The sequence below is a fragment of the Penicillium pulvis genome (assembly GCF_028828015.1).
Source record: "Penicillium pulvis strain IBT 33274 chromosome Unknown contig_7_segment1_segment0, whole genome shotgun sequence".
Lineage (NCBI taxonomy): Eukaryota > Fungi > Ascomycota > Eurotiomycetes > Eurotiales > Aspergillaceae > Penicillium > Penicillium pulvis.
In genome coordinates, this window is record NW_026643079.1 from 1,484,850 (window position 1) to 1,502,859 (window position 18,010).

The 18,010-nt window shown below is 47.6% G+C and overlaps 5 protein-coding genes across 5 annotated transcripts; 2 read left to right on the forward strand and 3 right to left on the reverse strand.

Moving 5' to 3' along the window:
* Positions 1 to 3,013: 3,013 nt before the first annotated feature.
* On the reverse strand, positions 3,014 to 4,531 carry N7503_008497 (class I SAM-dependent methyltransferase; the record flags this gene model as incomplete). The annotated part of the gene is made up of 10 exons (XM_057068044.1): positions 3,014 to 3,101; positions 3,154 to 3,582; positions 3,641 to 3,827; positions 3,879 to 3,904; positions 3,954 to 3,994; positions 4,046 to 4,118; positions 4,174 to 4,245; positions 4,296 to 4,352; positions 4,402 to 4,454; positions 4,508 to 4,531. The coding sequence occupies 10 exons, from the start codon at positions 4,529 to 4,531 to the stop codon at positions 3,014 to 3,016; spliced, it is 1,050 nt and encodes a 349-aa protein (XP_056918899.1).
* Positions 4,532 to 6,687: 2,156 nt separating this feature from the next.
* N7503_008498 (arginyltransferase) lies at positions 6,688 to 8,597 on the reverse strand (the record flags this gene model as incomplete). Its single annotated transcript, XM_057068045.1, has 9 exons — positions 6,688 to 6,813; positions 6,878 to 7,140; positions 7,218 to 7,283; positions 7,334 to 7,431; positions 7,479 to 7,883; positions 7,939 to 8,124; positions 8,189 to 8,264; positions 8,330 to 8,374; positions 8,543 to 8,597. 9 exons carry the CDS (start codon positions 8,595 to 8,597, stop codon positions 6,688 to 6,690), a joined length of 1,320 nt encoding a protein of 439 aa, XP_056918900.1.
* A 1,254-nt stretch (positions 8,598 to 9,851) lies between these two features.
* On the forward strand, positions 9,852 to 10,428 carry N7503_008499 (NUDIX hydrolase; the record flags this gene model as incomplete). The annotated part of the gene is made up of 2 exons (XM_057068046.1): positions 9,852 to 9,900; positions 10,001 to 10,428. The coding sequence occupies 2 exons, from the start codon at positions 9,852 to 9,854 to the stop codon at positions 10,426 to 10,428; spliced, it is 477 nt and encodes a 158-aa protein (XP_056918901.1).
* An 843-nt stretch (positions 10,429 to 11,271) lies between these two features.
* N7503_008500 (DNA-directed RNA polymerase II core subunit RPB3) lies at positions 11,272 to 12,407 on the forward strand (the record flags this gene model as incomplete). Its single annotated transcript, XM_057068047.1, has 3 exons — positions 11,272 to 11,331; positions 11,391 to 11,956; positions 12,020 to 12,407. 3 exons carry the CDS (start codon positions 11,272 to 11,274, stop codon positions 12,405 to 12,407), a joined length of 1,014 nt encoding a protein of 337 aa, XP_056918902.1.
* Positions 12,408 to 15,364: 2,957 nt separating this feature from the next.
* On the reverse strand, positions 15,365 to 16,988 carry N7503_008501 (uncharacterized protein; the record flags this gene model as incomplete). The annotated part of the gene is made up of 5 exons (XM_057068048.1): positions 15,365 to 15,775; positions 15,856 to 16,247; positions 16,302 to 16,493; positions 16,542 to 16,803; positions 16,857 to 16,988. The coding sequence occupies 5 exons, from the start codon at positions 16,986 to 16,988 to the stop codon at positions 15,365 to 15,367; spliced, it is 1,389 nt and encodes a 462-aa protein (XP_056918903.1).
* Between the last annotated feature and the right edge of the window lie 1,022 nt (positions 16,989 to 18,010).

The window sequence follows — 18,010 nt, forward strand, 5'->3', positions numbered from 1 at the left end:
ACCCGCTTGGAACTGATTGGTTTGTTAATAGCGAACTCAAGCGAAGTCAACTTGGAGTAAGGCCTGACATCCTTCTAACCACTTGACTTGTATCAGTCGCAAAGGAGTCGACTCCCTGTGGCTATCGAAGAGGATTGCTTCGATCATTCAGGAAGAAAGAGGAGGACTTGTAAGTGTTTCCGCTGAAGTGTTGAAGCACCTGTAGCGGTATGGTATCTAAGAAGTTGCGAATGCCGGTGGCTTTATGTCATCAGCCGCAACTTCCAGCTCAATTCCTGATGTAATCTTGTTTGTCAGGTCGAAGTGTTCCGGATAATTATCCGTCACCTCCTTTTGTGCAACCTCTTCATTTTCCCTGTTATTCGAATTGATAATATGATGGCGCACGTCGTTAGCCCTTGGGTCCTTCACATCGCTCTCACATTCTGGGCCCAACCTATAAGATCGCGGCTTTGAAGGTGGGAGACGCCTCAAAGGTCTTCGGGAGAGCTCAGTCAAAGATCGTGCCGATTTTTGCCTCGAATATCTTGGTGATCAGCCAAGAACAGATCATAAGGCAATGGTGAATCGGTGTATGCCTCAATTTTAGCCGTGCGACATCATTCTGTGCTTGTAGCACCGCCTTTGTTACTGCAATAGATCGCTTTGTTTTAGGCTGTCGACAACGCTTTTGTCCTCGAAGTAGGTGGGGAAATTCGGAACCCCGGAGACCCATTCAAAGCATTATTGGCTTTTTCCCAACCCGCATCAAGCCCCTTCTCTGCCAGAAGAGCACTGTAAAGGCTGGGATATCGAGCAGCCTTAATTGATGGTGATCGCTGCAAAACTTGCATCAATAAGGACTATTTTTTGAAAGTCTCACCACCACCTGCCATCGTAGTTTCTGCGTGGTGTCCTGCATAGCCTCTTCTTTAGTTCATCTTCAGCATGACAATTTCTCCCAAAGCTTATATGAAAATGATGAGAACCGAGTTTAGAAGACGGAACCGAAGAGACCTTACCTAGCGAAGGATTCCTTTCGTATGGGACATTCAAGGCGAGAAGTCCTGGGACGGCACCGGGAATCAAGCGCCTATTGAGGCATAAGTGATCTAAAAGACACAAAGGGTATTAGAAACACCTGCAACTGAGTTAATCAGGGCTCGGAGATCACTTACAAACTCTTCCTGCCTCTCTTTAACATGTGTTGTCCTTCCACTTGCAAGTTGCTCGACCGCCGGCCCAATTTTGGCCGGTGCGCATGGGAAGGAAGAAGAAGAAGAAAGAGAGAAGAAGAGAACAGAAGTATTTATAGTGAGTGAGAATTCTGTTGCCTAAGGAATGATTGGAGTAAGGCATATAAATATGAAGCATATTAATAACACTTGAGCATTCACGGGTCCAGAAGGAGGGTAGAGTCGGCGCATGTAAATCTGTATATCCCTGAACCCATGATACAAAGGCATTCAAGTAGATTCTTTAGTAAGAACTTATATAGATAAATAGTATTATATTTGGTAAGGTAATGATATTTATTTGAAAGCAGAATTTCATTGGGAAAAAAGTTGAAGAGAAAAAATAAACAAAAATTCAAATCATCTTTGGAAAAGTGAAATGATGTGCGCTGGCTATCACCCTTCTATGCTCATCCTGCATTTCAAAATAGCGTTTGGACAATATAGTATTTCTCAGGATTATTAATCGAGAGATGGCATAATGAACCGCAAGTTTCACAACATCGAAGATACAAGATCCCACTGTTGACTAGTATTCCTTCCCAGTTCGACACTGTGGATAGAACCACCATGCCATTCTTGCCATTTCTATACCTTTTCTCCTCGCTACTGCCCTCCCTTGAAACTGTGAGCACTAAGTCACACTATCATCACAATGGAGCCCTCCTTGGCCCTTCATCGGTACGTACAGCAAAGCCATCTCCCTCTATCACATTGATTCAACAAAGTCCAACTACATTGTGGTTCACCCGCGCTCTTACTTGAAAGCCATGCTTATATATGGTGTGAGGAATGATCTCCATGCCCAGATGCAAGCCGTGCATTAGCGCAAAACCTTTTCTTCGGATAACCGTCCAGGGCCAGAAACTTATCTCTGGGGATTCAGGCAGCAATGACAAAAGTACCAAACTGCCTCAAATGGAGGAGCTCAAATCTGACAGGGGTTATTGGTCCACATTCAGCGACAGCTCTGCGAATTGCAACATGCACTGCCTGATTTCTGGAGAATAAGTAGCTTCCGGTAACGAAGCTGGGTTCCTCGGCAAAAACTTCTCGAAGATTGTGTCAGCAAAAGGTGGGTACTTTATCTGGGATCATGCGCTGCATGAAGCGACCACTCATGGGAAGCGGTATAGGATTTGGGTGCTCCCAATGGATTGTGAGTGCTGTGTGACGGATAGAGGAGACAAATTCAACGAGAAGGAATTGAAAGAATTCGAGACCCAGTATGGACCAACACTCTAGCCCGATATCTGATGCTCTGTTGGGGATGGCAGAGATTTACTTTGAGGGGTTCCTACGTTCGAGTTGAGCCTCAAGCCGACCATAAGGCTCAGCCAAATCGACCAAGTGACCAGCCGTGTCTCCGCCATGTTAATCACCTATATGATAGAACAGCTACCCATTTAGAGCCTTCACAAATGTTACAGCTCACAATGAATTACTGGCAATATTCACATATTCTCTGTCCCACTCGAATACTCTTTTTGTGTCATGTGCCATGTTTCCTAATTAAGAAGGGGTTCTGTAGACCACAGTTTTAGACTTCATCGTGAGGGAAGGAGACTAGAAAATGATTGCAATGACAATAGAGGACTAAGAAATACTATATTGCATAATCAAATATGTGCAGAAACCACATTTGGAAATAAATCGAACGCATTATCCCCCAATGTTGAACGATAGACTTTCCACGCTGCCAAAGGAAATGCTAAACGAAAAAAGCTTGTCGGATAACCCGGCAAGTTCCATTGTCCTCAATGAGACAAGCAGAGCAACTTCTTAACTCTCCAGAAAGATCAAGTTGACGGCTCCAATTTAATTGGTGGATCACTGCTTTCCTTCTTTATCTCTTTCTCTGTAGGCTTCCTAGCCCAAATTCGCCGCCTAGATGCCGTCATTAGCCACCAAAAACAAAATGAACATCACATATACTCACCCAAATTGATACCCATGGATCTTAGGATCCTTCAATTCCGCCCGCGTCTTAGCTAAAAACACTTGTACTTCCTCCGATTTCCACGGGGTAGGTGCTCCAAACTTAGTGAGCAACAACATACAATACCCCTCTAGACCAGTCGACCAGTGGTGAGTATGAAGCAAGCCGAGTTCCTTCAGAACCGGATCCCTAGGCCATGGACCAAGAGGAACCTTATATACCTTCTCCTGAATATCAACAAAGCCAGCTTTTTCCAAGCTAGCTCGCATGGTTTCCTCGATTCCGAAGGGGCGACCAGCTCGTTCAGAGCAAGGGAACCAGATATCGCCCCACTGGCCTAGAATACTGTCTTCTGGCACAGAGTTGTCATCGCTATAAACTCTGATATTGAATTCGAATTGTTCGATCCAGCCGCCCGGTTCGAGGTTTCTACAAGACATTGTGTTAGCGGGCTACCTGCCGATGTATCGCGCAGAGTATAGCTTACTCGTAGCAATTGTCATACAATTTAGCCCATTCTTCACGACGGAATGAGCCTAGCATGTGACGCAAATAGATGAGATCGAACTTCTCGTTCCATGTCCATGGTTGGAGAAGGTCGTCTACCTCGAAGACGCAGTTTGGGGGGATCCAGGTATGAGGAGGTGGGTACAGGTCTACGCCACGGACGGTTGCTAAGACCCTTTAGTACCGATTGAATAAGACGGAATAATGCGGATGCTTACCTTCAGGGTACATGTCGGCCATGTCGCTAGCTAAACATTAACGCGATTCTTGGGACAAGGCGGGGTTGACTTTACATTGCCCAGCTTCCTTTTCCAGTTCCGACATCAAGAACGTGCTAAAAATAGAGTTAGTATAGTTTTCTGAAGTAAACATATGTAGTCCTCACTTTTGGCGATTCAATAGGAGCGCGGTGGAGTGGGTTTCGCTGATTGTAGTCCAGCAGAAGGTAAATAATGTGACTGCGATCACTCATCAACAAGATGATCAATACTGGAATAGGTGTATTAACGATACCCGGTCTCATAGGCTTCAAATTGCAGGTCATCGGATGGTGACCAGTAGTCTCCCGGCTTCAAAGATTGGTATCTAATCTATTTAGTTGATGCATTGTCGATCATTCAAAAGGGATTACGTACCTTCTGCCATTTTCCACGCGACCTCTGGCAATCTCAGAGGCGAGAGAAGTGGTATCACTGCACGTTGATCAGCAAGTGGAATTATGCTTTTTGGAGGCGCACTAACGACTTCCAATCATCATCCCCATACGTCTTTTCCATCGTATAGAAGTCTGGATCCTATAGGCTGAGTCAGTTAAACCCTAAACACGAGCCCGGCGGTCATATCTTACGACATCGATTGAAGCTTGCGACATGGCTGCGACAGTGGGTATGTGCGAGGAATGATGAAAGAAGATGTCAGGGGAAGTATTTGATGAGGGGCTGTGGAGCGTACGGGCCTTTTGTTCATGCCGATCCGAGCCCTGTACACATGGCGGAAGGGAGTGGGTACCGCCACCGGCATATGATGCGAGAACGGATACCTTTTCCTATACTTTAGGTTTGCCCTTTGTTGTCATTTGGAGTTAGTTTGATGAGCCAAAATGGTCAAAGATCAACGGCTGCGCCAAGTGTGGCCCATTTCGTGCCCATTTTCAAGAGCTTTTGGCCCATCTCCAAGGACTTTTGTGCCTCGGAAGGCCTCTCAAAAGTACCGCCATAAGTCGCTTGGCAATTTAAATTCTGACCCGCTATTTCGGCGCTACTGTGCCTGTCAAATTAGGTATGCAGGCCTCGCATGCCCTGAAGGAACGTCCCGCGAATAGGAATACCCCGCATAATCGTAACGGCCCATTCTAACTGCGACTACAGAACACTAATGTTTGTCGCTTTAGCTCTAATTTCGGCGAAGATTAGTTTGTCTCTGATAGGTCGCCGCAAAGTCGACGATCACGGTTCCCGGAAGCTCATGCATAAATGCACAAGGTTATGAGCACAACATTGGTATTTTTGTCGTGTGGGGTTGACCAACTGGTCAGCGTACGTAGACAGTACTTTACGTGATACCCTAGGCTACTGCACTCGGCTGCATTTGTACATTAAGCTATAGTAAGTGATCTAAAGCATCTTGGTCATGATCGTCAAAAGAATGGTATATTCATTAATCGTAAATCGCTACAAATAATTACTATCAGAACAGCCAAAGTATAGACAGCATGCCGATAGCAGTGTTGTTGGAAGACATGCCAGATGTCCCAAGTATAAACCCAATCCAACAATAGATTTAGTCAGATACCTCTGATAAAAGGAAAGAAATGTCAACCCCAAATCCGCCCGCGGATTCTTCCAAGTCTATTCGAAAGATTAGCTTCAAGTTCACCCAGCTCGGCCACGTGACACAGTCGAAGGTGCAAATACTTCTACATACCATAGCAAATCCTAGATAAGGAAATTCTGCTCCTCAACTCTTGTATAACTCCGGCGTCTGAAGAGTCTCCAATCCCCACTTTGCGGTCTTGACCGACCGGTCAAATAACGCACTTTCCTTTGGCGCTCGACTTGCTCCCCATTTATCAAGCCACCCATTTCATCGTCATAGTCATTTTCAAGGTATTGTTCATATGGAACAGCCATTAGAAGCTGTTTATCATCGGGTTTGCTTTTGTTGAACTACTCAGGAGATTAGATATTGTCCATAGTCAATATGGTTCGGTTGGAAGTATACACACCATTTTCAAAGCTGCAGTCACAAACATTTTGGCTGTGGATTCAATTTGATTGTTTAATTTGCAAAAGGGGAGTCTGCAGAGAACAATGCAAGACAGAGATGGATCGTCGATCTGCATTTTATCTGTTTCTTGAATGTTCACGCTTCCAAAACGTAGGGCGGTTAATGAAACCCTTCCCGTTTGGGAAGGGTTTGGTTCTTCTTTTTAGGGCAGCTCTTGATTCGATAAGAGCCATTTTCAGTTGTAGGCAGAAATGGGTAGAATCTTTGTCGTTTCAATCTAATATTAGATTAGTCTGGAAAGCCACTTCCAGAGTTGGTAAGATCTAGATTGAGATCCTGATTGGGGGCTGGGGATCTGCACTAACGCCTATGACGAAGCATGGCGCTAGATGAGCTAAAAACATACACTATGGAACGTGTGGGATAGTGCTGGATACTTTTTTGGATTGGAACGAGATTGTCTATGGAAGCTATTACTGGCAATACATATGTCCATTTGTGAGTGCTATATCGTGATTCTTGCTTCCCGAGGACCGAGGGTGAGAAGGTTGGGAGACGACCAGATCCGCCCGCAGGATTACTACTTTATGTGTGGATAGCTTTGCATTTTATTATCACTCCCGGGGTCTATTATACCCAGCGCTAATCTTTGCCTGTCTTCGAACTTAGGGCAAGACCTATGCTGCGGAACCTCGAGAAAGCGATCATGGTGGGGCTTCTCCGCCCCAAATTCTTGACCATGGCGACACCTCACAGTCGAGCCTAGTAGTCCAAGCTTCGTCTGTGCTAGCTCAATATGCCTTAATCAAATAGGACCACTGCACTGTTTTTCACAATTGACGGGCCCAAAACTGCCGCCAATTCGGATATAATCCCTCTCAACGATTGTGGGTCGTTCATAGGCATGTCCTCCCAGCCGACAAGGTCCTAAAGAAGTCAGATATCGTTACGATAATGAAAGCAGGACAGTACTGATGGACCGAATACTTACACTCATCTGCACGAAACTCCCGTGGTAAAGCAAATACCAGTTTTCCAACTTCAGTGCCTTTGTCTCTTCAAGTGTGAGGACACCCGGCATATTGAGCGCAAAAATGGAAAGCTCTTCTTCGTTGACTTTGGAGTCGGTGGATGACGTTGGCGTCGGATCTTCGGTACCGGAGGAGCGGTCTCGTGAAAGAGAAACATAAGGGCGTTTGTCCAATTTCTCGGTCAGTTCACCATCCAGTGGGTCCCATGTGTACGATTCTGGGTCTGCTCGAGGGTGATTAGTGACTGCGAATGCCTGGCATGCAGAACAGGCTGATTGACTGATCCAGGTTGTGTCTTACCAAGGATATACTGAGGGCGATAGTTTCCCTTATACCGCATCTTCTGACAGCTGTGAATATAGTACCCTGCCACCATCAGCAATAGTAAAAAAGGACCCATCAGAGCATGAACTAACCCATGTAGTAGTATGGATATTGGTGCTCAATTGAAAAGGCGATTTCTCGTAGAGCGCTCAGCTTCCCAAACTCCCACTGCTCGTATTCGGGATCATAGCTATCTAAAGTCAGTGCAATCCTCGCCAGGGCTTCCATGTCACTCACAAGACATAGACGGAGCTTACGCCGCTCGGGACAAGGTCCAGCACCGCAACGGCGATCAACTTTCCATCCAAGCGATAACACTGATGCCACGAACCCAGTTTCTTCTCCGATTCATTGCTTTTGGTGACGGTAGCAGGAGATCGCTTGATCCCCTGGCACAGGAAGTTCTTGAAATCCTTCGTTTTCCAACGAGAGACGTCCTCACGATGAATCTTCGTCTGATATTTGACGAACAAATCGAATTTCGCCTGTGACACCGAATCGCCCTCGATGTTGACCTCAAAGCGATGCGCTGGCTCCAGCGCTCGTTTTGTGGCCGGGTCAATGGGCCGCTTCAAATTGCTGTATTCAGCCTCGTGGACTGCCGAGAGCAGATCAAAGTTACACTTGCGATGTTTCTTTTCCCTACATGGATCGTCAGCTAGGATGATCTACGCTCACCAATCAGAGAAAAACACACTCCCGAGAACGAGGGCACAGATTGGCGATCTTGCGCATATACTCTGGCCCCAGAATAAATTTATTCCAGCGATTGATCGCCTTCCGCTGATCACGGCGGGGGCGATAAGCGGAAGCTTCCAATCTCAGCGTGTAGTGAGGGCAGCAGGATCGCTGGAGATTCTGCTTGTAGTACAGGGTGCCCGATCTAGGAGATCGTGAGTCATCGTGTTGGATAAAACAGGGTGCAGATGGCTTTCAGAATGACATACCTTCTCCATCCTCGATCAATAAGTTCCCCATAGTGCTCGGGCCGCACGGCCACTGAGCTGGTGTAATATGATGCGCCTAGAGCATGACGTGTCAGGCCGTGGGTAAAAGGGAAATTCAAATAAATTAAAATGGAGACTCACTGCCATCACTCGATTTACAGTAGCCACAGGAATTGCGCTGATAGCCTGATGATTGCCCGATTAGTAAAGTTTTTGGACGTGTATGATGGAGGGGATTGTCAATCCCCCCGCCAATGTTGCCCCCGAGCCCGTAGCCATAAGGGCCAGTGGAAGCGCCACGGGGTAACAGAGCCCCTCCTCAGTGGTTCGCTGCAGGGGCAAAGTGGGACGTACCTAAGGGCCTAAAGAGCGACAGCTGTCGCGCGCGTTCGGCGTCAACGGGTTCCATTCTAGTATGGTGTTTCTAGGCTTTCGGGTTGGCTGGCGGTCCCGGCGGAAGCCAGAAATGTAGGATGCGAGGTGCAGGCAAACAAGCCCAAGTGGATCGTGGCAAAATGGTCTCAGAAAAACCAACAGTAGCGGGCTGCGTGATGTCTTAGGAGGGGTGAAAGGGGGAAAGGAAAAAGGGAAGTTAAGAGATGTTTGGCGGGGTTGGGTATTTACACCTATGATTTGCAGGAGTGGATGGTCCCTAAGGCTTTAAAAACGTTTATTTTGGAGCTGATGTGTCCAATTATCTCATTATTTACAGATGTCATCATTTTAAGGAGGTTGAGCCGGGATGATCGTTAAAACGTGCCTGGTTACCAGATCGGCGGAGATGTATCGAATCGCTCCGAATTGCCTAGTACTCGGTACCGGAGTTTAGCCCTGGAGGGTCTGGTACCGTATAAGTCAGCCAGGGCTTTTTCAGATCCCAGGTTTTCTATTCTCGTATAATGGGACGTATTATGGGCTATGGTCTTCTTTGATTGCCTTACGGTTTATTTGTTTCCAAGGAAATGAGTTTGACAATCTCACCTTGTATAGAGACCTCCCGGGTCACATGACCCAGTATAGTAGCAAAAGAAACGAAACAAAAAAGAAAAAAAAGCCTTATTTTCACGCCACTCGACTCCAATGCAATTGACTAGAGCTAAAGCATTAAATCATTAAAAAGAGTAAAGTGGTACCGTAACCAATTAGTCAGTCCAGGACCAGTTTCCGGATTGCGCCGCCGGTTCCTCTGCCCCTCCACTGCCCACTCACCCACTCCTTCATTTGCCCTTCTAATTCTAACCTTCTCCCCCCGTTTCTCTCAAGACCTTCCCTTAACGATCATGCCTCTTTTTACTCCTTCATCTTGGTTCCCGTCCCCTACGGGAATGACTGGGAAGACTTAATTTCCGCTTTGCCCTCACTCCCCCGCATTTTCTCTCTAAGGAAAAAAAATTTCCTTCCCCGACCGCCCTCACCGACGCCGCCCGCCACAGAATTGGGAAAAGCTTCTCTGAAAACGCTCCCCCGAAGACCAGCCCAGGCTCCGCGGGAGCTTGAAGCTTGCACTATCTCCAACCTGGACCCAATTTCTTCTCTTCTCTTCAATCTTCGTGATCCCCTGGTCCATTTCGCTCTTTTTTGCTCTTCCCTCACCGGCATCCCCGAGAACAAAAATCACCAATCTTCCTCGGTCGACCGGATCGGGTAATTTTTGCGCATCACAATGGCTCAAAACCGTTCTATGGAAGCCCGCGTCGGGCGAAAGAACCAACGTGAGTGTCGTCCTGACCCTGACGCATGGGGCGAAATTCGCCCCATGCTCCGTTTTACTCCTATAGGTAATTCCGATGCTGACCTCTCATTGCGTCACAGGTTATGGCTCAAAAGGCGAACGTCTCGTCGCTGGTGTCGTCCCCCTCTCAAATGACAAGTCTAAAGTCCTCATGATTCAGTCCGCCGGACCTGGAGGTTGGGTCCTTCCCAAAGGCGGCTGGGAAACCGATGAGTCAACGGCATCACAGGCCGCCTGTCGTGAGGCCTGGGAGGAAGCTGGTGTCATCTGCACCGTGCAGCGGGATCTGGGATTGATCCCTGACATGCGACCCAATGCCCTCCTGACTTCCAATGCGCCCAAGGCGTCATACCAATTCTTTGAGGTCACGGTTGAAAAAGAAGAGGCTGACTGGCCCGAGAGGCACAAGCGCCAACGCAAATGGGTCACTTATGCCCAGGCAGCACACGCCCTGGCCAATCGACCCGAGCTGCTGGAAGCCTTGAACCGCAGCTCTTTACAACGGTAGTCTCTTTACAGCGGTAGCCATGGCCGCTCATACATAGTGTTCAAAATACACACTCATACATGGAAACTCGGGTGGGCCGTGATTTGCTCTATCCCGATGATGACTCGACACGACCCTGAAAAAAAAGAGAGACCGGCGGCTTGTCGTTGCTTTTTGATTTTCCTCCTACTTTTCCTTTTTCCACTTGCATCGCATATGCTGCCCATGTGGCCAGGCCGTTCTGCCACTTCGTTCCCCGGAGTATTGATCCTTGGTTTTTTTCTTCCTTGCTGGGGTCACCTCATAGAAGATTTGATTTTGTCTACAGTGCGAGACCCAGAAGCTGTCGAAGGGCTCCACTTCCGTTCCTCATTTTACTGGTCAGATTCGTGGTTGAAATTTGAGGCTCTCTTGAATCTCAATATCAGAAAAAAGAATGAGGTTTTATTTGTCCCAAATGGACTGGATTTCGCTAGCATACGCTATTTCACGATGACTAGCATCTGAATACCAATCTGAACCACACCCTCCACTCATTAGTAGAGATTTCTTTCGACTTTCTGTAAATAAGTATCGTATTTTCATCATATTTACTGGCTGCTCCTTAAGTTGAAGAAATGTGATTTTCACAGATTCAGGGCGGGTTCCCGATTAGGAAAAGCGCCAAATGCTCCTCCGTGAGCAAATCCGCGATCTTCACCAATGAACACATCCAACCTCAACAACCTTCCACGATTCTTCCTGTATCTCCATCTCCCGGCAAAGGGTCAGCTCTGCCTCACACGTGTTTGTTTCGGAGGACTCCCATATAGACACCCAGCCTCGGAATCAGGTGGCGGCGATCAACGCTGCCCGCATTACACAATGGAGTACGACATGGTCGACATGGAGGAGCCTACGGGCCCTCAAGTCACCGTCCGTGAAGTCGGTTCTATCCAATTCAACAGATAAAGCAAGAAGCAAACTAACTTTGCGCTTTTTAGGCGGAACCCTACCGCGTTGACTTCAGACTAAGCTCAGTCGACCTCGCGTTCGCCAACTCCCTCCGCCGCACAATTCTCGCCGAAGTCCCAACCGTCGCGCTCGACCTCATCGAGATCGAAGCAAACACATCCGTTCTTCCCGATGAGATGCTTGCTCACCGTCTTGGTATGATTCCTCTTGTCGCAAAGAACTGCGACCAGGATTTGGAGTACACCCGTGACTGCGACTGTGAGGATCACTGTGTGCGGTGTAGCATAACGCTTTCATTGCACGCGCGCTGCGGAAGCGGCATCATGGCTGTTTATGCGCGCGACCTGATTGTCCAGGGTGAGCGTGTAAATGACACCATCGGGGATCCTGTTATTACGGATCCTGAGGGAAAGGGTCCGTTGATTGTCAAGTTGCGGAAGGGCCAGGAGATCAAGATGACTTGCTTGGCCAAGAAGGGAACGGCAAAGGAGCACGCAAAGTGGGCGCCTACCTCTGCTGTGGGCTTTGAGTATGATCCTCACAATAACATGCGCCATGTGGATTACTGGTACGAGCAGGATCCTATTAAGGAGTGGTATGTATATCGATCTCAAATCTTTGTGAAATGACCCCTTCTTGCTGACCGTGCATCCTTCAGGCCTATCTCTGAGAATGCCGCTTGGGAGCCTGCTGCCAACCCGGACCAGCCTTTCGACTACGACGCCGAGCCAAACACCTTCTACATTGACGTGGAGAGCATCGGAAACCTTGAACCAGATATGATCATCCAGCAGGGTATCATCTGCCTGCAGCGCAAGCTGGCTACCACTGTCTCCGTTCTCCAGGGTGAAAGCGAGGGTGGACACGTTGGAGGCCACGATGACACCGATATGATGGGCGGCGGTGATGCGGACGGCTACGAGCCCCCGGAGGGTATTGATGGAAACATGACTTCATATGGAAACGGTGCCGCCAGCACCTGGGGTGCTACTGCACAGACTCCGTATGGCGCCACACCTTACGGACAAAGTGCATACGGGTTCTAATTAGAGAACGGGTGAGAACCGGGGTGGGATGCAAGGGCTACAAAAACAGGAGGCTCGATAGCATGCAGGTTGGAGTTCTTTTCTTTTCATTTCTCTTTTCGATCTTCTAGCTTATCTTTTGGCGGTTTGGCGGCGTAACCTGGAGTTTTCGTGCGATACAATACCGCTGCTGATGATCAACTGGTTTTGAGACCGCCTTGTTCATACTTATACTACATTACAAAATCACAACGCTAGTTGACGAGTCTCTTCCTGTTTTCTTTATTAAAATGAACATGGCTGCTTTTCGATTCTCTGATCAGATACTGCCTGCCTTAAGCCCACTTCCAAGACAAGTGCTGCAATACTCAACTGATGCGTCAGTCTTTAAGTACAAGATCCTGATTTACAACCTGGCAGTCCGTTAAGAGCCACCTATGTAGATCCCCAGGTAGAGAAAGCATTGCTTGGCGGAAAGACGTGGATTGTTCAGAGATCCAACTGATTTTGAAGTCTCAATACAACTTATGTCCCGGAAGACTAATGACAAGTATATGTACCCAGCCCGTGTACATCGCACCCCATACACCATTCGTTTAGACATGAGAAAGATCGTCTGCTTTCACAGTGATGAGTTCATACTCGGGTCGTTCATCACACATGTATCGAGCAGACAAGGTGAGTAGCCTGCGCAAATATTTTTCCTGAATTCCGTATGGCTCAATGTGCTGCCCACTGTGCCAAAGCCAAGGGCCAAGGAGTACCAAAGCGTGTAGGGAAGAGCGCCGCGCTGATGGATTCATGAAATTGTGATTAAAGCCGACCACATTTTGCGGGGGTAAAAAAGCAGTGAGGTTCTCAGGCACTGTACAATGGCTCTTGGTCTGTTTTGCTGGCTGAAATCCAGGATGAGGTGGGGGGTTGAAGACTATTAAGAGGTGCAGGTGCAGGTCTTGGATCGGTTATAGTCGAAGTAGGATGCGGACCACCGTGGCTGTATCAAGCTCTGTTTCAAGAGTTGATCGGGGGTATGATTCCTATCTTGGGCAGCCACTGACTACAGCTACCAGAAGCAAAGTAGATGTAGAGAGTTAAAGATAGCAAGCTGTTGGATGCCTGAGATCAAAGCATGGCTATTCTGCTGCTTACTTTAGTAATTTTACAAGCTATAGAGTCAGGAGGGTATCTCAGGGAAGCAGCAACAGCATTTCCTGACGGCTGACGGAAAGGCCTAAATCGGAATCTAGTAGGATGTTGCAAACAAGCCCTGTGCTTGCGTATAGTAATTAAATGTGTATGACACTGTCTATGCATTGAAACATGATTTTAGTTTCGCGGATCTCATGAGACCATTGTTTGCCTTGGGTGCGTTTCACGCAAGAGGCCATGCATGAATTGCTTTCTTTGTTGCTGTTTTACCATGAACTATGCGTCACATGACTGACTAGCCATATATATAGGTGTTTCCATAGCCTAGATCTCTATCCTTCTTCCATACCACACTATACTATACTATTCTTGCTTCTTCCTATATAAAGGGTCACACAGGTGCACCATGTGATTCATTCTGCACGACTTGAACGAATCCAATTCTCGGTAATTGATAATATCATTATGACCCCTCAAAGTTCTAATAAGATTTGCTCAAGCTCATGCCAGGAGCGCAGTATACCCACCGTTATTTCCAAAGCATGACCGTGCTAGTCGGCTTCAAACTCTTCTTAAGCCGAAAGAAGCGTCACAATGGATTCTACCGTTCTATGAAGGACCTGCAAGACGTGGATTCGAAAGTACTAAGCTCTCCGGTCGGCGTAATCAAGGAGAAACGAATGCTGACAATTTGATTCCAAGATCGGACATTGCCAGCCTAAAGGCTGCACATATCCCCACAGGGATCCTCATATATCTATGGGTCACCTGGGTCCTTAGGATTGACGAGGCCAGCTCGAGCAACTGCAGGGAAGCAATACCAAAATCCAGGTAGTTATTGGCCACCTGAAACTACTCTACTCAACTCACGTCTATGGGTATCTGACTTTGTCCTGCAGTAAAAGTTGATTCTTTGTCGATTGCTTCTTATGGCTACTTTCTCATCATCAACATCATATTCGTTGCTCGCTTGCGGTATGTTCCTCACAATACCTGATTGATCGAACACCACTATCTTCGTACGCTCTATCTGGATAAGAAAAACCGCAGATCATGTCGAGATATGATCAAATCGATGATAAAGGGGCAACGATGGTAGTGTTGATGGAGTTGAGAAACTTACCATGAAGACGCAATGGCAATTATGCGGGACTAGTTATCAGGTACACGACAAAATCAAACATCCTATGCCCAGGGAGCAATTGCTTGGCGTCCACCAGTGCATGGTGATTCTGCCCTGAGAGGGAGTGGTCCCTCAATACTTCAAAATTAGCTATGCCAATCTGCAGCACCTGACGGGAAGCTTTACTCACTTCAAGTCGAGAATGGATGTTTTAACTTCTTCTGTGCGTGGCAAGGATGTTTTATATCGACTTGAAAGTGAGTATGTTTTTCCGGTCAGGCGCTTCAAAGGGGCCTCGCTAATCTCAAAGAGCGAGAAGGGATTAGCCCCTCTCAGGGTACAACCACCATGCACTGGTGCATGGCAAGCAATTGGCTCTCTGCTTTTACGGAAATTTGAGCTGCGAATCTTTGACGTGGAGGCTGGTTCTTTCTCATTGCCTGAATGCACTTATGCTTACGTCTTTATGTTGCCAACCCGAGTCAGAAATTCTACTTTCATTTGTAATAGCAATGAGAAATCCAAGCCATGCAACATCATAGCAAGATCAATTGCTAAAAGACTCAGATCCAGTAGAACTACTTTATCAAAAGTTTCACAAACACAAAAACACAGCATAGCAAAGTGGTATAATTCCTGAGCAAACCTTCAAGGTCGTTATAACGGGGGTCTACCCGCAAGTGAAACAATAGTGTACAAAATCCATCTAGGATGAGTTATCGGCGCAAGACCAGGCAGCCGAGCCTCCAGACTCATTGTAATCATCAATAATGCTAATAACCGATCCATATGTGCCAGCAATCATCAGGAAGGTTCCAGCCAAAATGACAAAGCCACACCAGCAGACCATCGCAGTCCACTTCCAGTCCCGCTTGGGCCGGCTCCAGTTATCGTAGAGCCACATGCCAGCCATGGGCTGGAAGCACATGGGGGTGCCGAGCAAAGCGCCGACGAGTGAGACGAGGTCACTAAATACGGGGATGGCGCTGGCGATGATGTAGGCGACTATTGAGGTGCCGAAGGTGCATCCGAGCCAGACGGACCAGTGGATCATGGTGTTTGCGACTAGATGGCGGGAGCCTTGAAGGATGCGGACAAACATATACTTTCCGGTGATCTGGATGGTTGTTAGTATCAAAGAAAAGAGAAGGTGTAATTTGATGCGTTTGGGTGGTGGGAAGGAAGGCACGATCTTACATGGACGAAAAGCAGGGTGCTGGCTATTAAGCCGGGAAGGGCGAATCCGTAGCTGACTTTCTTCACGGTCGATCCAGCTGAGCCGAGGGCCGGCGAAGAGACGTATGAGCCGCAGTAGTAGTAGATGACGACACCGACTACGATGTAAAATACAGTGACGACGCTTTGGCAGAGCATAAGGGATCGGTTATAGTGACGGGGGTCGCGCATTTCAGATGCAATAGAGAAGAATGCTGGGGTTCCAGCATATGCGAATACGATGGTGGTTACGGCCGAAATGGCGCTGGAGAAGGATGCATCGCTAACGATCTTGTAGTCGGAGACCCAGACACCATCTTTAGGTGCAGATGCCGGGCGATCTTGAAGACCAACGGCAACGGTAACAATGAGAACTATAGGCTGTTAGATGGGCTCATCGATTGAGCAGGGGTTGAAGGAAGGCTCACTTGAGGTAAGAATGCAAGTCAAGCCGACCCATGCAATCCATGAGATGCGTCCTAAAGTCTGGATGCTACCCAGAACGAATGCTACAACGAAGGCAACGGCAACGTAAGCGGCGGTGCAGGTGGCGTGATCGGACACAGCATTCAAGCCGATAGAAATGCCCAGCATTCCAGAGCCCGCGGTGAACATCCACCCTATGGAAGGTCAGAAATGTGATATCATCTCGAATCAAATCAACATACAGAGAATGAAAGCTCCCCCGAGAATGATTCTTCCCGGCTTGCCAAATAATAACTCGCCGACATCGTCAATTCCGTAGACTTCACGATGGCGAATCTTGAAAACACCAATAATATAGTCGGACCACGTTGTGATTCCGGCAATAACGATCAGCACAATCACACCGGGTACGATACCGAGGGCATCGAATGCGACAGGGAGTGAGAGAACTCCAAGACCGATCTGGGTCTTCATCATTAGAACAGCTGTTCCAAGCCATCCGACCTAATGAGTATGTCAGTGAGTGAAGCGATGATCAGCATGGAAAAATAACGTACATTACGATAATTCGGACCATCTTCTGTGATTTCGCCAAACACGGCATCATGGGCATAGGCATCGGTAATCTGACCGACATTGGATGTCGTTGGCGACAAGGCGCCCTCCTCTTGTTTCTTCTCAAGCGACATTGTAAATTGGAGACGAACTGGAAAACAGATCTGGGGTTACATGGGGATGTAAGGGCATATTTAAACCTTTTCAAAGTTCACGTTCAATACGGCAGGTACCAATACCATACCACAGATACCAGTTGCCACGGGAGGCGTTATCTCCCAAGGCTTCAGGGGTGTGCGCATCTAGATCTGCAGTCTCCACCCTAGAGATAAGAGATACAAATTCTTTTATCTATACAGTTTTGATCTGATAATATGTCAATTGGTGCTACTTTCTATCCGTTTTTTCTCTTCCAACTCATTCAATTCGAAATGTAACGTCAAGTAGTCTGTACGGATGGATACAACCCCAGATTTTCACTTGGCAGATCGCTTTCACTCCCCGCAAATGGACCACTGTTAGTACGTAAAAACCCACTTTTTTAAGTGCGGGGAAACGCAATTACGTCGCTTCCTAAATCCCGCAAAGTAACGGGTTCCACCTTACGATACTGCGCCGCATCCAGTTACGATTGTATCCTTTACCCTTTTTGGTTATCGGAATAAGCTTGGGCTTATCAGCCACCCTTGAATCGTCCCTTGTATAAGCGCGGTGGCTTGCCTAAAGGAGAAGCCTGCCTCTTCTACTTGTACCTTCTCGGCTACAATGTATACTGATGACCCCGACATCTATTTGAGAAAAAATTGTGGCGTAGTGAAGGTTGAACACAAAAGCTGAGATAGAGCACGGAAAGATACGGACGATGACCTCACGATCAAAGCTCAGCGCCCCGTCGAAAGATTGGGCTAAACTCCGGGTGCGCATACTCTCATGCAATTTTGAATCAAACAGGCCACGCCTCCAAATCGAAGGTGAACGGCCCTATTAATGACCAGTGCCCAAGACCGGGTAAGGATCCCGGTCTGGCTCTGAGCAACCGGGCGTCCGACCCGGTTGGGGTCACTTACCTGTAGCCAATTATCTGGCGTCGGGACGATGAGCCCCTGAACAGGGGTCGCTGGGCGTTAGGCTTTATTATGGCTGCAAGTCATCTGCC